At 39.0% G+C, this 21931-nt stretch overlaps 1 protein-coding gene across 1 annotated transcript; it reads left to right on the forward strand.

The window, feature by feature from the left end:
* The first annotated feature begins 2609 nt into the window (after positions 1–2609).
* Positions 2610–20448, forward strand: mab21l4 (mab-21 like 4). Its single transcript, XM_016992112.2, has 5 exons — positions 2610–3205; positions 10148–10370; positions 13942–14095; positions 16408–16764; positions 18852–20448. The coding sequence occupies exons 1-5, from the start codon at positions 2701–2703 to the stop codon at positions 18942–18944; spliced, it is 1332 nt and encodes a 443-aa protein (XP_016847601.2). The 5' UTR covers positions 2610–2700; the 3' UTR covers positions 18945–20448.
* The last annotated feature ends 1483 nt before the right edge of the window (positions 20449–21931 follow it).

Here is a 21931-nt window from a genome sequence, read left to right on the forward strand (position 1 = left end):
CCACCACCACTTTGCCACAGCAACGCGTGCCCGGGCACAGCTAGTAAATACTATAGTGTCTTAGCTAATGATGCAACTGGACTCAAGGTGAAAAAACACTCAGCTGTTGATGTGCTGAAAGATGCAAGGTAAGTCTGAAGGTGCACAACGCATGTTAAAGGAATATGGAATGTAATAATCATGAGTCAAAGAAGTAAAACAAGAATGGGAATGTATAAACATTGCAACACTTGGGATGAGTGAGCTAAAATGGTCAGAAATGAGACATTTTCAGCCAGACAATTAAACAGTGTTTTTATTCAGGAAATGAACATCTAAGTAGGAATGGGGTTGGCATTAATAGTGAGGAGAGATGTAGCAAAAGCAATCAAAGGATATGATGCAAAGTCTGGCTGATTCATATAAATAAGAATTCAGGGAAAACCCATCAATATAACCAGAATCCAGGTTTATATGCCAACTACAGAGGTAGAAGAAGAAATGGAAAGATTCTGTGCTGGAGTTCAGGAGGAATTTGATCATATACTAGAATGAGACTTCTTATGAATCGCAGGCAATTGGAATGCAAAAATAGAAAAAAGAGCAGAATCAAAGAAAATTGGGCTTAGAGTCCAGATATTAAGCAGGAGAGTCACTGACTTTTTCAAGGCAAACTGTTCATTGCAAACAATTCGTTAAGCAGTTAGAGGCAACTGTATACATTGGTGGTTCCCAACCTTTGATAAGCTGGCTGGGAGTTTTGGGAGTTGAAGTCCAAAATACCTGGTTGGGAACCACTGGTATACATTGACATACATTACTTTGATCACTTGATGATCAAAATAGAAATCAGACTAAATGTATGCCCTTATTGGCATACAACAGCAAAATCACAGCACATATGTATACAGCAAGAGGAAGTCACAGATAAAAAGGAAAACATCCTTAAAAGTTACTAATCTCAAGAATAACATTTGTAACAGTCTCACAATCAGTGGAAGTAGAAGATGAAGAAGCTCCATTTTTTTCAGCAAAACCACAACCTGGCACAATGAACCACTAATAATAAAATTGGAGTAAAGATAAAGAAGAAAGGTAAATTAGCTATCCTGCCAAAATAGAAACTGAATAAAATCCCTATACAATTTAATAAATATATTTGCACTATTAAGCCTATTTGATCAGAAGTCAGAATAACTCTGGACTGAAGTCACAGACTTTGTCAAGGAAGAATGTTTTTTTTTAAAAAAACGATCTCCAACAAGTAAGAGAAGGTGGATGACAGATGAAATTCTTCAAGCAGTTACGGACAGATGAAGTAAAAGACGACAGAAATAGACCCGATCACTGAATTCAACTGCATAACAATTTGTGTGCAGGGACAAGAATAACTACTATAGAGATAAATAGAACAAAAACAGAAGAACCAGAGGCCTTCTCTAGAAGAGTCAAGAAAACAAAAAGAAATGTAAATGAAGATTGGGCCGCCAAAATGAAAATAATGAGAAAAATGGAGGCTGGCGAAAGAGAATTTTTTTTATTCCTTTATGCATTTTGGACGTTGCTTTCAAACCATCTCCAAAAACTTCACTATGTTTTTATTCAAGGCTTACTAATCCTGGCTGTTTCATTTCATATTTGCATATTGTTAGTTTGCTAAAACATATTGAACTGCTGCTGTTTTTTATTGTATAGGAATATATCCGCAGGCTTTTTAATGCTATTTTTACCTTTGGTACCAAGTTTTCTGTTAAGTCATATCTAGGGACACATTTACTTTAATTGAGATCTATATGTACTTGAATCCATTTTCATGGAATCATAGCAATGAAAAACACCACAAAGGTGATCCAGTCTAACCTTCTGCCATGCAAGAAAACATAAATTTGATTTCTTCCTCTTTTTGTTTTACATATGCAGTGTTTCTATATGAATTTGTATATTATATGGTAAGCAGCTTTGAAATTATTTTATAAAAATAGAGGGACACACATTTTAAAATAAACATTGCAAGTGACAGATTTAACTGTGAAGGGATAATGGTAATATATATTTTATATATGTTATATCAGTGACAGTAATTATAGTCATTGACAGATGGTTTGAAAGCATCTTCCAAAATGCATAAATTATAGTCACACAGGTGACTTCCTATTGGATTCAGGGAGATGGCTCAGCAATAGTAACAGTAGCAGTAAACTGCTTTGCTTTAAGATATCAAATGTTAATGTGGTTTTATTATTAGTTGCAAGCAACAAATTTTAGCCAACTTAAGTCAATGATACCTCAGACTAATATCTCTCCACCTGATGGAGGTTTGTCACATTTTAGTATTGATGAACCATGTGGACCTATACCAGTTTGCCTGGTTTTTCATGTTTGTTGGGTGGGATGGGTGTAAGAATAGGTAGCCAGACAACCGTATGTCTTAGTTGGTTTACCTGAACTTACCAGTTTGACAATGACTGTTTTCAAACAGCTTGGCACTCTATCAACTATGTAGCAGGAAAACACTAGGTTTATGAATGCTTCAATGGAATTTCACTCTGCATGCTCCTCCCCCCTTCTCCACCCCACCCTGCTTTGCCTTTCTCCTCCCACCTGGAGGCATACTTTTGTGTATACACACCTGCATCAACTTTTCATCTGCTTCAAAGGCAGCCTGAAGGAGAACCGCAAAGGAACACACGGGAGGGATTCATTCTTTGCCTCTTTTCGGCCATGGCGGCAAAGAGCCCTCACTGGTATAGCTACCTGAAGGTGACCCTGTCCCGTGAAAATCAGAGAGTGGAGCATTTCCAGAAGGCAGAAAACACTTTGTTGATTGTCTTGGAAAGAGTCAATGCAATGGACCCCAGGTTTACAGTGGAGTATTCAAGAAACCTGGAAGCCTTAGATTTTGCCTTGTGTGCTGCAGAGGATGAAGTAACCATGCAGGTTCCCTTGTGCATTGATGCTGATGATCTCTTGCTTGAGGAGTGTTCAGGGAAGCAGAACGGCTCTGAGACCGTTAACCATGAGAACTGCCAAATGCCAGGGACTTGCAGTTTCAGAGTAGCCAAGGATGGCTCTCACCTAAAAAACTGGACCCAAGAAGATGTATTCAGTGTGGCAGAGACTGACGAATCCAGTGGTCACATTGTGCCTGGCAAGGTCCTTTGTCTCCTGAAAGAACTGATCATTGCTGCAATTGTTCACTGCAAGCATCAATCCCTCATCAGGCCAGGTACTGTCTGAGAGAGAAACGGAAAAGAGGTATCACAGGGGAGGGGAGAGAAGCTGCAATCCTAGGCACATATAAAGTGGATTAACAGTAGAACTGAGTAGAATTGAAATTAGGAAACTTAAAGGATGGGAGGAAATGGGGAAGAATATAGATTGGTTTGGGGAATCACCAACAATGTGATGTTTGGGTTCAGATGTACTTTTGTTTTCACACACTTGTGACATTTTAAATTTTTATATGTTTTCTTTGTGTCTTTGTGTTTCACATACAAATTCCCTTTCTCCTCTGGAAAGCACAGAAAGCTATGGTAGAAAAACTTTCCCTGCAAAGTGTCCATTAATAATACTTTAGTGTTTGGGTTGTTGTGAATTTTCCAGGCTGTATGGCCATATTTCAGAAGCATTCTCTCCTGAGGTTTCACCCACATCTGTGGCAGGCATTCTCAGAGGTTATGGGGTACCTCAGAGGATACCTGTCACAGATGTGAGTGAAACATCAGGAGAGAATGCTTCTGGAACATGGCCATACAGTCTGGAAAATTCACAACAAGCCAGTGATTCTGGCTATGAAAGCCTTCGACAAAACTTTAGTGTTTATTCAATATTACTATAACAGTGCAGTATCCTGTCCTAATATGTTAAATGGGGTAAAAGAAACAGTTATACCATGGGGATGCAGCTAAAACGTTTTGTTGTTATGTGCATTAAGCCATTCCAACTTATGGTGACTCTTAAGTGAACCAATCACAGTGTTTCATTGGCAAGATTTGTTCAGTCGGGGTTTGCCTTTCTCTTCTTCTGTGGCTGAGAGAAAATGACTTGGCAAAGGTCATGTAGTATACTCCCAAGGTCAAGCAGGAATTCAAAGCCTAGTATCCACAGTTATAGTCCAACACTCAAACCACTGCATCATGCTGCATCTCAGCTAGGATACTAATATTAATAAAAATAATTCATCTACAGCAATTTGGCTAGATAAGTAGTTTAATTAAAGCCCAAAGTGAATTTTAGTACAAAAATATGAAAACAAATAGTCTTTTGGCATTCACTGCCTTTAAGAAAATATAGCTTGTTAAGCACTCATATCAAGGAATCTGCAACACTAAGGTAAAGGTAGGTAAAGGTTTCCCCTGACATTATGTCTAGTTGTGTCCAACTCTGGGTGTTGGTGCTTATCTCAATTTCTAATCTGAAGAGCCAGCGTTGTCTGTAGACACTTCCAAGGTCATGTGGCCAGCATGACTTCATGGAGCGCTATTACCTTCCCACCAGAGTGGTACCTATTGATCTACTCACATTTGCATGTTTTTGAATTGCTAGGTTGGCAGAAGCTGGGGTTAATAGCGGCAGCTCACCCCGCTCCCCAGATTCAAACCACTGACCTTTCGGTCAGCAAGTTCAGCAGCTTAGTGGTTCAACCTGCTGCACCATATGGGGCTTCTTCAACACTACTTTTTCTTTAAAAAAGGTTTACCAATTTGTGCAAGTCTAAGGTGAAACAGTGATGTGTGTAGTCAATTGCTGCCCATGGCACAAGTCTCTGATGTGAATAAAATATTCTATTTTCCCAGTTCAAATTATTTATGTACTTAACAGTGATGTTTTTATAATAGAAATATGACCTTAAGGGAAAACTGGAAGACAAGCAAGAAACACATTCTGATTTATTCCAACATAATAAACTGCATTCAAATATCTCCAGGAGAGATTGAAACAATTTGGCTGAAGCATTACTGGGAACAATTTGGATGATACATGATTACTAGCCAGTTAGAGGCAATGTGACTGTGTGGTTGAACCACAGAACTAACTACCACTGCAGTTATAAAGTCTTGAAGATAACTTGAGATTTCTGCTTGATAGGTTCCAGCCAGTGAACATGTAAGCACTCATGGGTTCCACTGAGCTGGAGAAATGATTGGAAGGCCACACCATTTGAGTTTCAAATTATATCAACAGAACAACTATTGTCTATAGTGCTGACAAACTGGAAGAACATAACTTCTCATTCAACATACAGTTTTTCTTCAAAATGTATCACTTTGTGAAATGGACAATGTTTTTTAAATTTGTTTTTAGCTGCTTAGTTTCCTGACACAGTTCCTACAATTTTTATTTTAAGGTTGCTTTTGGCATTTCTTCTTTCCACCCCAAGGAAGGGTGCGGATTCCCCATAATTGCAAGTGAAAAACAAACATACATGTATGTTGAGCATTATTTTAATACGTGCTTAACAGACACATTTGCTTATCTTTAACTTGCAGTTTTGGGGACTCCACACCCTTCCTTGAAGAAGAAAGAAAAATTATCAAAAACAACCCTCTACTGTAGTTGCAGATACCAGGGCTTTCATCACTGAGTAATTTGAACTTTATGTAAAATACTTTCCTGTTGTGAGACTTTGTGCTTTGCTGGCAATAGTACAAAATGTATATGTGTGAAATGTATTACGTAATAATTTATGTTAATATATTGTCAAAGGCTTTCATGGCTAGAATCGCTGGGTTGCTGTGAGTTGTTGGGGCTGTATGGCAATGTGCCAGTAGCATTCTCTCATAGGAAAGTTTTTATTCTTGGTATGTTTGGCTTCATGAAAAGAGAGAGGGAGATAGAGGGAGGGAGGGGGGAGAAATGGTGAGGAGTGTGAGATTTGCTCTTGCATTTTTGGGTAGATACTACATTCAGGCTGGGGTGTAATCTTCTGTCCAAAAGGTAAGACTTAGTCATTCCTATTTGTGGAATACCACTTATATTACTTATAGAATTAAGCTGCACATTTATAACCTTTTGTTACAGTGAAAAGAATCAGTGCAATCTAGTCAATGCAGAAATAAGTCTGCTCTGAATTTTGGTCAAAACTTTTAATGGTGCTATCCAAGGTGCTGGATGCCAAATGAAATACTATAAGGCAGTGGTTCTCAACCTGGGGTCCCCAGGTGTTTTTGGCTTACAACTCCCAGAAATCCCAGCCAGTTTACCAGCTGTTAGGATTTCTGGGAGCTGAAGGTCAAAAGCATCTGGAAGGTTGAGCACCACTGCTATAAAGTGACATCAATTACACCCTCCACTTTTTCCAGAGTGATTCAATGTCTGTAGGCTTTGGAATTCTTTGGAGGAGAGCACACTGAATATGTATGACTCTTAGTTATAGTTCATGTATTGAAAATATACAAGAACATGGCTGGGACAAGCAGGTACTCTTAGAAAGCAAATCAGATCCACTAACTCTGCATCATATTCTGCAACAGGCAAAGTGTTATGTCCTCCCCATAAGTATTTAGCCCTATTTTAGTTAGAAATTCCTTTCCCTACCTGATCTCAAATTACAATTCCAAACTGGCTTCAATCTAATTCTTTTCTATTTTCTTTAGCTTTAGGAGTTTCTAAAGGCTGGCTACTGGGCCATAAGGAAAGGCATTCCACAATCATTATGAAAAATATCATAAAATTCTTCTGTGGTTAATTTCTCTGATCACTCTTAAAGAGTGCTCATCATAGCCAAACTGACAGTACATTATTACACCAGTTAGTAACCTATGTTTGGAAACAATCAGCAAGCTGTTGTTACTATGCCAAATTTTTGTCCTATTGAAACAGCTTTATTTGTTCAAAGAGAGCCCTGAGCTTGGTTGCTGCCAGCTTTGCATGAAGTAGGTTTTTATTCTGATTTGTGTTTCATTTTTCCACTTCTGTGGTTCAGTTACACCCCATGGCAATGTTGTCTCATTGCATCACTCTAGGTCTCCATATCAAACTGGGAAATAATCTAAGGAAGCAATTCCAAAAAGTGAACTAGGGCTGCACAGGGCTTCCAAGTCTTAAGGCATTGCTCCAAGTGTCCCTGATTCCTTGCTTCATGATCCTTCCGGTCTGGTTGTTTGACAGGACGAGATAGGAAAGAGAACATATATGTACAATTGTAGAACTTTGCAGGAAAAAACAAGGCATTGGTTTCTTTGTGTGCTAGAAGATTATGTGGTTCACTCTAAGAATTTTGGGGCCTAATATGAAATATGTTCTCAGACCCACCTTCTTCTTGATGTAGTGCTCTTGGAGGAGCCAAACATATTACTTGAGTTCCACTTAAAGCACGTTTCCCATGCTATAAAAGTATGATAACTACTGGTATCATTTCTACAAGGTAGTGTTGCCACCACATCTAATATTGATTAAGGGTACATCTGCCCTATAGAATTAATTCAGTTTGACACCAGTTTAATTGCCATGGCTCAAGGCAATGGAATCATGAGATTTGTACCTTGGTGAGCACTAGCACTCTTTGGAGAAGACTAAGGGCCTTGTAAAGTAACTCATAATTCCAAGGAATGACCCCAAATTGCATTAATTCTGCAGTGAAGAAGCACTCCGAGTTTCTGACAGATTCTTTCAAAGAGGAACTGATTGATATACACAGATGATATCATTCCAATTCTGGGGGCCAAGTGGGGGTTCTTAGAGCCCTCACAGCTCCCTCGTCCCATTTCCTACATTTATCCTTTTATACTTCCTTCCATCCCAGGGTCATGCTATATGCCCTTGTCCAGTCCAAAGCAGTTTCTTGTTGGTGTCAAACTGCATTAATTCTACAGTGTAGATATACCCAAGGTTTGTGCCAGGGAAACCCTAACCTACACAAAATAGTTAAAATTATAAGAACCAAGGAGACATGCTGCACTTTCACTTCAGAACTTTAAGCACTTTGAAAATTACTTTGTGATCAAATGACTAGGACTTGACTTGGTATTAAGAAATTGCCACAATAAGACACATTCAGAATCAAATTAAGGAGATGGGTTTATTTACAACGAATAAGGGAAATGGGCAGCTATATAACAAAAATACAATTTGGCAAATAAAATACAATAGGCAAAACTAGCAAAGGCATCATTACATTAACTATACGTACCAAGTTGAACTCATTAAGTAATAGCCAGACCCCAGGAGCAACACACTACAAAGCAAAATATTCACAAATGCATGTTATACAGCAATGAACAAAACATAACTATAACCAATAGCCACCAATTAATTGGTCCCAGAGTTAAGCCACCAGAAGGCTAAAAGCCTCCTTGCTCTTTAGGCTAGGCTTTCTTGAGAGACTTTTTAGAAAAAAAATATTGAGAGTGATTATGACCTTAATTAAGCAAAAACAAAATCCTTGTGGGTACACAAGATAATTAAACCTGAATCTTCAGGCTATCTGAGAATTGGTAACAACTCACTAATGGTAAGTCCTAATTAAAGCATCTAATGATTAGCTGCTTGTTCATCACACTCAGAATCTGCTGCCTGAGGCAGATGCCTCGCTCTACTTAATAGTAAGGCCCTCATTAGTAAGTAACTTTATATGAGGTGTATGAGTAGAGATCCAAACTCAGCAAACATACATTACATATACCGAGTAGCAGGAAGCTGGTGAAGGACAGACTTTCTCATTTCAGAGTTAAGGTAGCAAAGAACCACTCTAAAACGGTGGTTCTCAACCTGTGGGTCCCCAGGTGTTTTGGCCTACAACTCCCAGAAATCCCAGCCAGTTTGCCAGCTGTTAGGATTTCTGGGAGCTGAAGGCCAAAACATCTGGGGACCCACAGGTTGAGAACCAATTTCCATATCTAGATAGGGTTTTCAGAGATGTAGATTATAATGTGCCAGGCTATTTCAGGAGGCTGGTTTGTTGTTGTGCTGTTCATTAGAAACAACTGGTATTGATGCATTTTATTTTAAAAATGAGTCTTGTTGTGGTAATGTAACTAATATCTTAAAATTCATGCTTTCAGTGATTCACAAGACATTTAGAATACCATGCTTTGTATATGATATACATACGACTCATTCCTGAACTATTTCATATATGCCTTCTGGGACCACTTTGCAATTGTCACAATAATGAAAATGAGTAAGTTGAATGTTATGGAGTTTTGCAGGAAAGGCAAGCAACCTGTCAGCTTTACTGAGAGTCAGTGGTAACAAGAATCAATACTGAGCACTTAATCATATGCTGCACCAATTTATTTCATCCCTCCGGTTCTCTTTGTTTGGTTATTAGGAATGCTTTGAGTTGTGGTTTTTAGAAATAATGCTGCAGGAAAGAATACTGAACACATTAAAAAGAGAGAGAAAATCCTTTGAGTATAAATTGGTCAAAATATAGAAGTAGTGCTGTCTATGCTTCTCTTGCTCTGAATCCAGAGTAGTGGCAGTTGGGTCAGAAGGCAAGTCTTTCATTTGATTTTGGACCTAAACGTGTTGGAGCTGTGCCTGTCTCTTATTTGCATCAATGGCCAGAGCAGTGGGAGTTGAGATGGATAGAGAGCCTTTTATCTAGTTCTGATCTGTGTCAGCTTCTTCTCCCTTTGAGGCTGCAACAGTGGCAACTGGGATAGATGGCCCTTCATCAATTGTTGGGCCTATGCATGTTGGTGCTCTGCCTGCAGCTTCTCTCTATTTTTCATATGTCGAAGCCAGTTCTTCAGATAATCTGAGCTCAATTTCCCCTCCTTCCCATTCTGGGGTCCACGTACAACCTTCTCATATGGCAGCACAATTTACTTGTGTTGCTTTGAATCTAGAACAAAGCTTGGAGATGTTATTCATTTGGATCCTAACTTTCTATTTCTTTAGTGACCCGAAGTCAGCCATGCTAGGTTGCAGATTCTGCAAGATTCTGGGGAAAAAAAGTTCCCAAGGTAATGCTCATTGCATCATGAACCCTTCAAACCCCCTTCCCTTCCATTGCATTCTTAGATGTAAGTAGCAAAATATGCAGTTTCTCATTCCTGGGTGTTCAGTAATTTGAATTGCATTCTCTGTAATTTCTGATATGAATCCTGTTCACAGGAGAAAAAAACCTGTAGGGCTTCCACAGTGGTGGAAGTCTGAAGATGCTGTATTGTGCGTAATTCCACAGAACTCTTACCCTCACTTTTCTTTTGACAATTTCTAGGTGAACTCAGTGCCGAGAGGCTAAAGGATGATGACATACAGTTGCCGCTACTGATATCCAGTGGTTGGAAAATGATCTGCTTTAACATTGTTCCTGTAATAAGAAGAAAGCAGGGTGCTCTGAAACTCAGCAACTGTTGGCAAGAAAAGGGATTTCCACAAGGCAGTGTGAGCAAAGTCACCCAGAAGGCAGAGTTCGTCCCTGCTAGTTATTCTCATTGGAGGTAAAGATTTGACATTCAGTTTTTTTCCAAGGGAGCTTTTTTTGGAGTGGAGGGACTGTACATTTTCTCCACAAACAGCACATATTGTGTATGAAAACATGTTATTGTCATGCAGCACCCTGGATTTTCTCAGATAAGGGCACAATGACTTTAGGCCATTTCATAGATTTGCCATAACCTACATCTCTCAGCCCTAGCCCTGCCTTCTGCAATATGGTATAAGAATTACAGATTTGATCTGCATGAATAAATAGGGTTTGTTTTTGAATGCTTATAATTAGGGTGTGGGGTATCCTGAATTTTAATAAACACCTGAGTTAGAAATATAATAACCACCTGCCTTTCCTGCTATCATTTAAAGGAGTGGTGGTGATTAGATACACCACGATCCAATCACGATTATATTAACCTCTTGGATTTCAGATTATTAATTTGATTATGGGACAGTCATAATGTCCTTCTTTTGGAAAGATGAAAAATGTTTTTAAAATGAATCATGAAATTAATTTTGAAGAAAGAGTGTGTGCCAGTTTGTTATGGCTACAAGTTACTTCATTGGCCGAAAACACTAAAATGTTATAGAATTAGTAAGTAAACATGGACAGAAGAGCGGCTGGACATTTTGCTTTATATCCCACCCTTTACAAAGAGAAGATACTGTCTGTAAAAAATCTGGAATTAAACATTAGAAGAAAAAACTGCTCTCTTGCCCTCCCCATTGAGGTTGCCCATTGCTGTTTTGACATATGACGCAGATGCCTGGCACATTGAAGGAAGAAAACCCTGCCAGTCTCTCACATTAGATAGTTTAGGAAACACTGATACCATGTTATTGTGTAGTACACAGAGCCATTGCACTATACCATACTAGGCTTGATAGTCTCTACTTTAAATCTGTGAGAAATTACAGCTCTGTGGCTTTCCAAGGCAACTTGTTCAGGCATGAGATTTACCAGCATTATCTGTCCATATAAATCTTTTAAGACTGAGAATCAAGGAGAAGGCCAAGTCGAGTAGATTATATACATATTTAATGATGTAGTAAATGCTATTTTAGAGTCTTAATTGCTATGCTTTTCATACAAGAGTGCAGGCAGTATAACCATTTCTGTGTGGAAAGGCATGGACTTCTCAAACCAGGTTCTGGTGTGTCTGTGTGGTGGGGAGTTACATGAGACTTCCAGTGCCATTTGAGGCCAAATTACAATTAGCTAAGGTTGGATCTTCATGCCTAAATCAGAAACTTAGTTTTCATGGAGCTGAAACATTCACTCATCCTGAGCACTCAAGAGAAAGATGTACAGGTAAAGAGATAATCTCCTAGATCTGTTCACTTGAGCAATGGATTATATTCATACTGCAAGGGTGAACACAACCCACGCCTTTGAAACCATGTCAATCTCCCAAAGGCCTTAAGTAAGGTTCTCATGGATATCATAATTCTCCAGCAGTCAATGTTTCACCAATTTATACCAACGGCAGTGCAAAGAGAGAAATATCTATCAGTTTGACCATGGTAACTCAGTTTTATTGCAATGAGAAAAGTTGGTTGCTTATGAGTGTGTGCTTATGCCTACATAAACTTGCTTGCACTAAAAAGACTGTGCACTCTTGGTGGACCATGATAAATTTGGTCATAGCAATTCAAAATAAGTTCAGTCAAGGTCAGCACAAGGCAAGATCACTCTCTTTTTGTCTGCCTTTCCAGGACCAAGACATCTTTAATAATATGCTTTGCTAATAATCAACACATCATCTTCAACAGAAAAATAAGAGGTTGCCATTCAGAGAGTTATAGCTTGAGATCAGCAGCTCATTCGGCCAGGTGACATCTTTAGCACATCACAGTTAACTATAAAGTTCTAGTCAAAAGCTGCATGAATCGGAGATCCAATACTATACATGAGTCACAATCTGACCAGTTTAAAAAGCAGACTGTTTTCTATGATTTTTTGGATTAGCCATCTTGGTTAGCAAAGTCTCTATATAATAACTTCTATATACTAGTTTTATCAAAGGCACAAATTACAAATTACAAATTTGGTGAATATTCAGTCACTATTCTGAAGGCTCTATTTTAGAAGAATTTCAGATGAACTATGCTGTCAGGGACCTTCAGACTTCATTTTAATCTCTCAGATCAGCAACTCCCTACATTATTACATGATTGTGATGCATTTCCCCAGGAGATTTTAGAGGCAAGACAAAAGGGATTATAGATTTTACCTGACCAGTTATGAAAGTCAATGTGTGGAAGAACTTTGCCTTCAATTTGGACTACAGATCTGCAAGGAATAATTACAGTACAAGGGAAGGGATGGGTTTAACCAGTATACTTCAGGCTGATTTACATGTCACATTTTTGAGAGTATTTGCAGAAGAGGGAGTAACTTGAACATCTGCATACCTGAAACAAAAATAGCATACAAAATGGTAACACTGGCCAAAGTCAACATGGGATGTGGCAACATTACTGAAGTTGCTTGTTCCACCTTTGACTGTGTACATATTTTTGGAATCCATTCATCTGTAACATTCTGTGTATATTCTTCTAATAATTCCACCAATTAAATTTTACCATTCAAAATAGCAGGACTACATGTGAATTTGTGGTAGAGGCAGTACAGCAAATGCTTCAGAGACATGTCTGTCATACATTAACTCTATTCAATTTGGAAGAGCTGAATGGGTATCTTCACCTATAGAGATTATAATCCACATGTCCCAGACCACAAGATTTCAGAATACAACATTGTGGTCAACCTCTTATATCTGTCAGAGGCTGAGATAGCTCATTAGTTCTTTATAATGTACAGTAAAGTCTCGATTATCCAACCTTCGCTTATCCAATGTTCTGTATTATCCAACACAGTCTGCCTTTTAGTAGTCAGTGTTTTTGTACTCAAAACATTGCAATCTTTTGGTGCCAAATTAGTAAATACAGTAATTATTACATAATGTTACTGTATATTGAACTGCTTTTTCTGTCGATTTGTTGTAAAACATGATGTTTTGTTGCTTAATTTGTAAAATCATAATGTAATTTGACATTTAATAGGCTTTTCCTTAATCCCTCATTATCCAACATTTTCATTTATCCAATGTTCTGCCAGGCCATTTATGTTTGATAAACGAGATTCTACTGTATGTGATTCCCAGTGTTTCCAGTTTAGAAACAATGCACTTTTTCTTAGAATTTGAAAAACAAACAAACTTACGAGCGATTCCTACCTTCATAGTATCTACTTCCTCTGTATATTTTTCCACAAAAGAGGACTGGCTTGGAATATTGATGTGCTAATGGGAACATTGACTTGGGTCAATAGCCCACATCATGAGTGCTGGGGTATTATTACATTATTCTGAGGGTAGGGGATTTCTGGAGATTGTAACTCACAATGAAACTAGCTGCTATAGCAATGGTGAAGAACAGTGGGAGTTGTAGTCCAACAGTACCTGAGAGGAAGTATGTTTCCATATTCTTGGTTTTTTTCGTGGGTTCCCCTTTGTAATTAACTGCACGAAGGTTCAGTGAACAATTGAATGTCTAACGTCATGTCTCACTTGTTAGGTACTGCACCAAACATCCCATCCTCAAACTTGTCCAAATTGTGAGCAACCTAAAGGGGCACTATCTGGACAGTCTCCGCCTCCTTGTCCAAGTCAACCATGAGAACTGGAAAGAAGGAGGCAAGAAAAAGGGGCTTACATCACACCATTTGGAGGTAGTTTTTTATTCTCCCTGGACTGCTAATCTTGATTCCTTTGAACTGCTGCATTTGCCTCACAACAGGCTGTGCTCTTTGTGCCATAGTAGCTAAAACAGTTGGAAAAGACATGCAATTCTGATTCATGTGCCATGCTTCAAAAACCACACCCCTACAAGTAAGGAACACCAATGATAGGACTGCTGTTCTTTTTAAATGGCTGAATCTAAAATCAATGTGATCCCAATGGAATTAGAAAAAGCTTGTTTCCCAAACTGCAGATGTAAGAAAGTGGAAAGGGAAAGCTTGGAGAAAGGAGCAGCAGATGGAATGAATTTTGCTCTCATTTCAGTACTATGACTTTTATGTGTAGCTTTATTGGCTGTTTTCTCCAAGGTGTAGCAGAATATGCCATAGGGGTGAAAGAAAAATAGCTGATCTATTTTAATATATGCAATAGCATCTCAGCATGCTAGTAGTATGACCACCTAATATTTTTGGATGGGTTGCATTTCGTTGTTTGGACGTGTTCCATCTCTCACAACTGAAGGGTAGAGAACAAGGAGCTACAGAACATGTTTTTATAAACATTTGGGTGTATGCCATTTGGGTGTAGCTTGTAGGCATTTTACCTTAGTTGCTGAACTTTTTAATTGTCGCTAACTGCAAGATCGTTCTTCCAAAGGAAGCCAACTTTAGAACTAATGGCATTTGAGATTCATGTCTTGTTTTTGTTCAGTTTTATCTACACATTCTCTTCTTAATTGCCCCGTAGTTTATTATGCTTGCCTTGCTTGGCTTAACATTATGAGTTACTTTGCTTTGATGGAAAGCTGATTACTTGCAATGCTTGTCTCTTAATTGCATAAAGAAACTTTAATAAAATAGTAGTAATGGAGTATATCTAAATTCCTTAAGCTTGCAGATCCCATCTGATCTTGGGAAATAAGCAAAATCAGCTCTAGTTAGTAGTTTGATATGGTATTGTCAATGAATAACAGGTGTCCCTAGACTATATTTCAGTGGAAGGAAATGCAAGAGGGAACTTGAAGGGGCATACACACACATATGTATACACATGTCAAAAGCAACAAGGACAAAGTTAGCCACTCACATGAGCCACTGTAGGAAGTCTGCAGGTAATATGCATGCATGGTGCCATGTGAGCAGCTCTTGCTTTAGGACGAGACTAAAGGCAAAACAGTCATCTATGGGAGAGGAATATACCTTTTAAATTTACTGTTACTATGGTTAACATCTATGGAAAATGTTAAACGGGCACCAAACAACAAACAGAGAAACAGACCAAGCACACAATAGACTTTTTGTCTATGGGCTAATATTTAGAAGGGCTGAATTGCAGTTCATTTTGCAACTTAATGATTATTGTGAAGAATATGAAAGTTGACATGGACCCGGTATTTATATCATCCATCTGATTCATGCTTCCGTTTTGTACCGTCCATTCAGATGGCACAGAACATGATGGCCCCCCTGGAACAAAAATAAACTTGCTCCAAAACACAGGCGGGAGCAGATACTGGCACCAAGCCTGCTTTTTGGATCGATTGCTGTGCGCGTAGGCCCTGGACTTGACCGCTGAGTAAGGAGCGCTCCTTATTCACCGATCAGCTGCATGCTCTTGCAGGCCTGGGTGCATAGTCCCAAAGCGCGCGAGCCTGCAAGGTCCTGCACTCGACCACTGAGTAAGTAGTACTCCTTACTTGGTGGTTGGGTGCAGAGTCTTGTAGGCCTGGGTGCTTTGAACACTTTGGGTTGTGGAGCAAGGACGTGAAGGGGTCTTCAGCCCCAGCCAGGGAGCCCTTTGACTCCCCAGATGGGGAGGCAAACCCCATTCAAAAATGCATGCTAGGAAGGGGAGCCTGGGTGGGAAGCCCCCCCAATAATGGGCCAAAAGTAAACTGATCTTTCGGCACAAAATAATCCCCGAAAACAAATATCTGCACTCCTGATTTTAGGAGGCTCAATAGAAATGGATAGGGCCCCCCCACCAAAAGCCGAGACATGAACTGGATTAAGGTCTACCCTGAATGTACAAGACTACATGAAAAGTGTTGCATAGCATTAATGTCACTGCAATGCCATTCATAGTGTTCCTTTTCCAAAACTAGCCTTTTGAATTACTGCTCCCAGAATGCTTTAGAAAGCATAGCTAGCAACTGCAACTAACAGCATTCATGTTGTATTGACATAAGAAACCCAGCTCCTAAAAGTGCAATACTAAGCCTGCCACGTTTATTTTGGAAAATGTCTCACATGCAGCAGAGGTGTCTGCTTTGCCATTACCAACTGTTTGTGTTTCCTCCCAGATGGTTTTGCTCTGGGCCACTCACCTTTTCCCTTCACCTGAAGACTGGATATCTCTGGAGGGGTCTGTATATCGTCTACTGGTGGTCTTGCTTTGCTGCTTGGTGACAAAAGATCTTCCCCATTTCCTGTATCCTGAGCAAAATCTGTTCCAAGATGATGGTGTGGACCTTAGTAATTTGTATCCTAAAGTGGAGAGCTTTGCTTGCACTCCGGAGCTGTACTTAAAATTCCGTTTTGCCACAAGAGAAGGCAACACATACAAGTCAATGGACAATGGTCTCAAAACCTTGCTTCATCTTCCAGCTGAAGATAAGACCTACTGGAACACTGCCTTCTTCGATATGCTGCTTAATAAGGTAATTGACTCATAACAGAGGTGTTGCAAAGAATGAAATGTTATCTCTCATCTCCGGGTGAGATATTTAGGATTTTTTCATGGACACCAAGTTCAACTACTGAGGGTTTTTCCAGTTTTTAAAATGTATTTAAAATATTTATACACTATTCTTTAGTACTGCCGCAGGATACTTTACAAAAACAAGCGTCAATACAAAAATCAAAATCAAATAAAACTTGCTACAACTTAATAAATTGCAATAGCCTGGAAAGTACAGTTAGCCCTTCAAATTTGCTGGTGTTAAAGGTATAAAGGAAAACTGCAAAAGTAGAAAAACCTTCTCTAGGAATCTCTAGGTCCTCCACATGATTCTATGGCTAACTTCCATATTGGAAGATTTCAGTGAAAGTGACCCTGAAAGACGTAGAGATTCCTAGAGAAAACACTTTAATCAAATCCATGAATATTGAAATCCATAAAAGTCAAACCCATAACAGTGGAGGTCTGCCTATAATGTCTTTAGCAGTAAAAATATAGTAATTTTGATGCTAAGTGCAATTTTGTGGAGAGGTAATTCCACTAAAAGGATGATGCAATTGTAATGAAACAGTAGAAACTAATTCCTGTGGTCAGTTATACAATACTTAAACATGTATTTGTTTTAAAAAAGTATAGACATGAATCATTTATATATGTTGTGAAATCAACTCATAAGTAGAATATATTGTTGAGTGATTCCATCCTTTTGTGCTCACTTGAAATTACAGAAAACTAAATGGTGATGACTGAGTCTTGACTCAACAACTATTTGTTTAGATTTTCACAAGCTAATTTGACAAGCTTTGACTCAGACTGAGGAAATTGTTTAAAATTATTACCAACAAAACAGACATATGTCAAACATGAAACCTAGACGTCTACAGCTCCTTGATAAAGATTTATGACCCAAATTATGTCAGATATGACACTGGATTAATGTAGAGATATGCAAACCTTGGCCCTTGTGGGATCTGCTTTTTTCCTTCTTCCCTAGAATTCAGGGGCTCAAGGGTTTGTGGTACACTGTAACAAGTGACATACCTGCAACTCATGTAAAACTGAGGTCCTGTCTACATTGCTATGTAATCCACTTTCTGAATCCAGATTATCTGCTTTGAACTGGATTATATAGCAGTGTAGATCTGGCTGGGCATCTATATTATAGAATTTATGTGGTTTGCCAACACTTGAATTACCATGACTTAGTGCTATGGAATCCTGGGAGTTATAGTTTGGAGAGGCACAAGCACTCTTTGGCAAAGAAAGCTAAAGGCCTTGTAAAACTAAACCTTCCAGGATTCCATAGCATTGAGCCATGGCAGTTATGGTGGTGTCAAAGTGTATCTGCACCCTAAGAGTACTTCCATTTACACAAGGACAAGCGGCAGAAGAGAGATGGCTCATTGAGGAAGGAAATGAGCCATCAGATTCACATGATTAAGGATATGTTTTTGTAGGATTATCAGATATCAGAGCCAGGCTTGGAGTCTCTTTTCCAGTGCTCAGGGCTTCAGTTGTCAGCATGAGAATAATCACTCAAAAATGTGTGAATATATCTGTCTGCCTGTATCATGTATCTCTTATGTTGCTGTCTCTACTGGAAACTGCTTTGGAATGGTTGGACCCCCAGACTTGAAAGGATCCATCTCGTCCACACTTTTCTTCTCTCCACTCAAATAATATTAGTGAGCATTCCTAGGTCTCATGGTATGGGCCCCAAAATCCCAGGCTTGGGATGCTTCTGACTTGGCAATCCTAGTTTTGTGGGAAGGAAGAGTGGCTCCAAATGCTAAATGCCCGAGTGACCTAAATCGGAACAAGCACGATCTCCTCCTCCCTCTTCTGGTAGATATTAATCATCGTCAGCCACCCTGGGAACCTGAACACTGGGATATAAATCCCTTAAATTACAAGGCAAACAGCTCCAGAAGCAAATGCCATGCCAGTCTGAGAACTACTGCCCATAGCCCTGCACAAAATGTTTAGTAATGGTGGTGGTGGAGTTTGTGTACTTCTGCAGTGATAGTGATCTCATTTAAGATATTTTCATAGGTGTATGTTTTTCAGTTTCAGATGTATCAGATTAAGGACACAGAGCGGACTACTGCTATGTCAAACATCCTGTCAAAAACCAAGAAAATGGTGAACAACCAGCATTGAAAAGCCTTTTCCTGACTGGACGGATGTATTTCAGTGAAGTTAATTTCCTGTCATCAAAATTACTCTTTGCTGTGGACTTATTTTCATCACTATGGGTTTGACACCAAAAATGTCAACTTGTGACCTTCATCAGGTGAAAATCACCAGGTGGCAATTCCATCATTAGAAAAAATGATCCAATTTCCTATCTTTTTGTAGATCACATGAATGCACACAATGTTCTCATTTTCTGTGTAGAAATGTACTTTAACAAAGTGGTGAAAATATGTTCTTCAGTCTCAGCAAGAAAATATGAGACTGTGGAATATTTCAAGGAAGAAGACAGACAACTTCGAAAGTGGAGTGGTTTTCATTTACCTTGTCCTTGCACTAAGCTGACTTTAGGGGTCTCCTGAAAACACAGATAACTATCTATGGGCATTTCTGTTAGACCTCCCTTGATCCTTCTGTGGTGAGGGATAATTATATACCAAAGAAACAAATATAGTTTCTATAGACTGATTACTTCCAGGGATCTGCTTTTCCAGAGGGAAGCTTTATATCCCATACCTCTTCTGAGCCCCGTTTATGCTCTGTCTATGCATGCCTATATACACACTGAGACACTGAGAAACTACCCATTTTAGTAATTATGATTATATCTGTAATATTACTTGTCATTTAGTTTTAATTCATTGTGATTTGTTGCATGCGTGGTTTTGTAATCTATGTTGGGCTTTATATAGTGCTTGTTGTTTCAAAAGAATATAATCTTCTGCGCACGAAGAGTTCATAGCACTGTAATTTCATAAACCAGTATTTTAGGCATTTGGTTCATGGAGCTTGGAAACTGAGGATGAGGAAATGCTGGTACTGGAGCCCATAAAGGCCCACAGCCAAGCTCTGAAAAAGTACCCATGGAAGGAGCTACTACTATTCAGCCTGCAGAACAAGGGCAAACGAGTTCTTCAGAGCAGGCTGAGGAAGAGTTAACTGTTTCAGCTTTTGTGTACCTCTGAAAAGAGAGGTCTCAGCTGTGTAGGTTCTTGAGATTAGCTGAGAAGAGAGCCAGCAAAAGGTAACTGTGAATTTAAGATTTAAGGGGCTCAAGGGTGACACCTTGTTGCTGGCTGCAATGTCACTTCTAGAAGCCATGACCTTGGACACTTGCTAACTCTGAACTCTGGACTAATCCTTGGACCTTGTCTTACGAATTCTGATTTAATCTTGTACTCTAGACCCTCTGGTAATTAGCTTACGACCCTGGAACAGACATTCAGCTTCTCTATTGTGTTATCCTGTTAACATTTGCACTTCTGTTGGACTATTGGCTTGATCTTGGATCTTGTGGATTAACACTCTGCTAGTATTTGGGGTTGAGGCTCTTGACAACTTGGACCAAAAGATGTACATATTTAAGATGCTTTCGTACAGTCTAGTTCCTTTCAAGTATTGTTCTACCATATTAATTCATATTTGTTAGAAATAATAATAATAATAATAATAATAAAAACTTTATTCCTGACATCAAGTCCAGTTGTGTCTGACTCGGGTATGGTGCTCATCTCCATTTCTAAGATGAAGAGCCGACATGGCTGGCATGACTGCATGGAGCACCATTATCTCCCTGCCGGAGTGGTACCTATCGATCTATTCACATTTGCATGTTTTCGAACTGCTAGGTTGTCAGAAGCTGGGGCTAACAGCAGGAGCTCATCCCACTCCCTGGATTCAAACCACCGACCTTTCAGACAGCAAATTCAGTGGCTCAGCGGTTTAATCTGCTGAGCCACTGGGGTCTTCTGAATATTGGTACCTGGTAATTAAATTAATTCCCTCATCTTTTCTGATTCCTATTTTGTTCTAGACAAGTATTTCTCCAACATGCTCCTCCAGATATTTTGAACTCCAGCCCCCACAATTCCTAACAGCTGGTAAGCTGGCCGGGACTTCTGGGAGCTAAAGTCCAAAACACCTAGAAGAGCACAGTTTAAGAAACACTGCTCCAGATATTAACAGTCAATACATAGACCTAAACCCAACTATTCTTCCTAACCAGAATAGCCACATTAAATCACTGAGAACTTGGTATGTTAACTAAATTCCATTGATTTAACAGGATCACTCAACAACATTTATTTGCTATCCACCTCTCCCCACAGCTCAAGATGGGGTACAACATGGTTAAAAATATGGAAAAAATACTATTAAAATGCATGTATTAAAATATACATAACAAAGACTGACACCAATACTAATAAAATGTAAAGTTGAAAATCATAATTTAATATTTATTTAGTAGTGACTAAGTTACGATTCACATGTGTTAGCAAGCTATTTTTAAAAAGGCATATATAATAATTTGTCCAACTTTTATAAACTGAAGTTTGGAAACATGCTGGGACAGATAGATGGAGGTTCACCACATAAGTATAGTCTGTAGATACCAAGACAGGGTGTGTCATTGCTCAAGCGTGGGCTTGCCGCCATGCTGTGAATTTGTCTGCAATAGTTAAAAGAATTGTTTTAAAAAATCAGAGTTGTCCCTTTGCAATTTCCTAACTTCTCATGTAAGGTAAAACTGGGTTGCCATATACAAAGCAGCTTCTTCAAAACACTCACTGGAATCCCATTTATCTAGTCTTTACATATTTAGTTGCCTGAAAGAACATACTCTAGGATTCCAGAAACAGGCTCCATGGCGATATGAACAATCATTCCAAATGTCTTTGTGAGTTCATACAATGAAAAAGCCTTAAAACCTGCCACATCTCAAGCACTCATACTCTTATACACAGAGAAGACTAGATTATCATTTGGGTCATCAGCTACTACTAAACACAGGTTAGTTAGTGCTCAGTCTCCTAAAGCTAATGTTGACAGATTGGGACTTCTTTCTCTTCCCAACTCTTCTACAAGGGTTGGCTTTAAATTTTGATTTTACATGTTTCCTCCGTTTTTTGTCTTTCAGTTTTCAGTCTTTCTGCAGGAATTTGGTAGAGAAGTCT

This window comes from Anolis carolinensis, chromosome 3 (assembly GCF_035594765.1).
Source record: "Anolis carolinensis isolate JA03-04 chromosome 3, rAnoCar3.1.pri, whole genome shotgun sequence".
Lineage (NCBI taxonomy): Eukaryota > Metazoa > Chordata > Lepidosauria > Squamata > Dactyloidae > Anolis > Anolis carolinensis.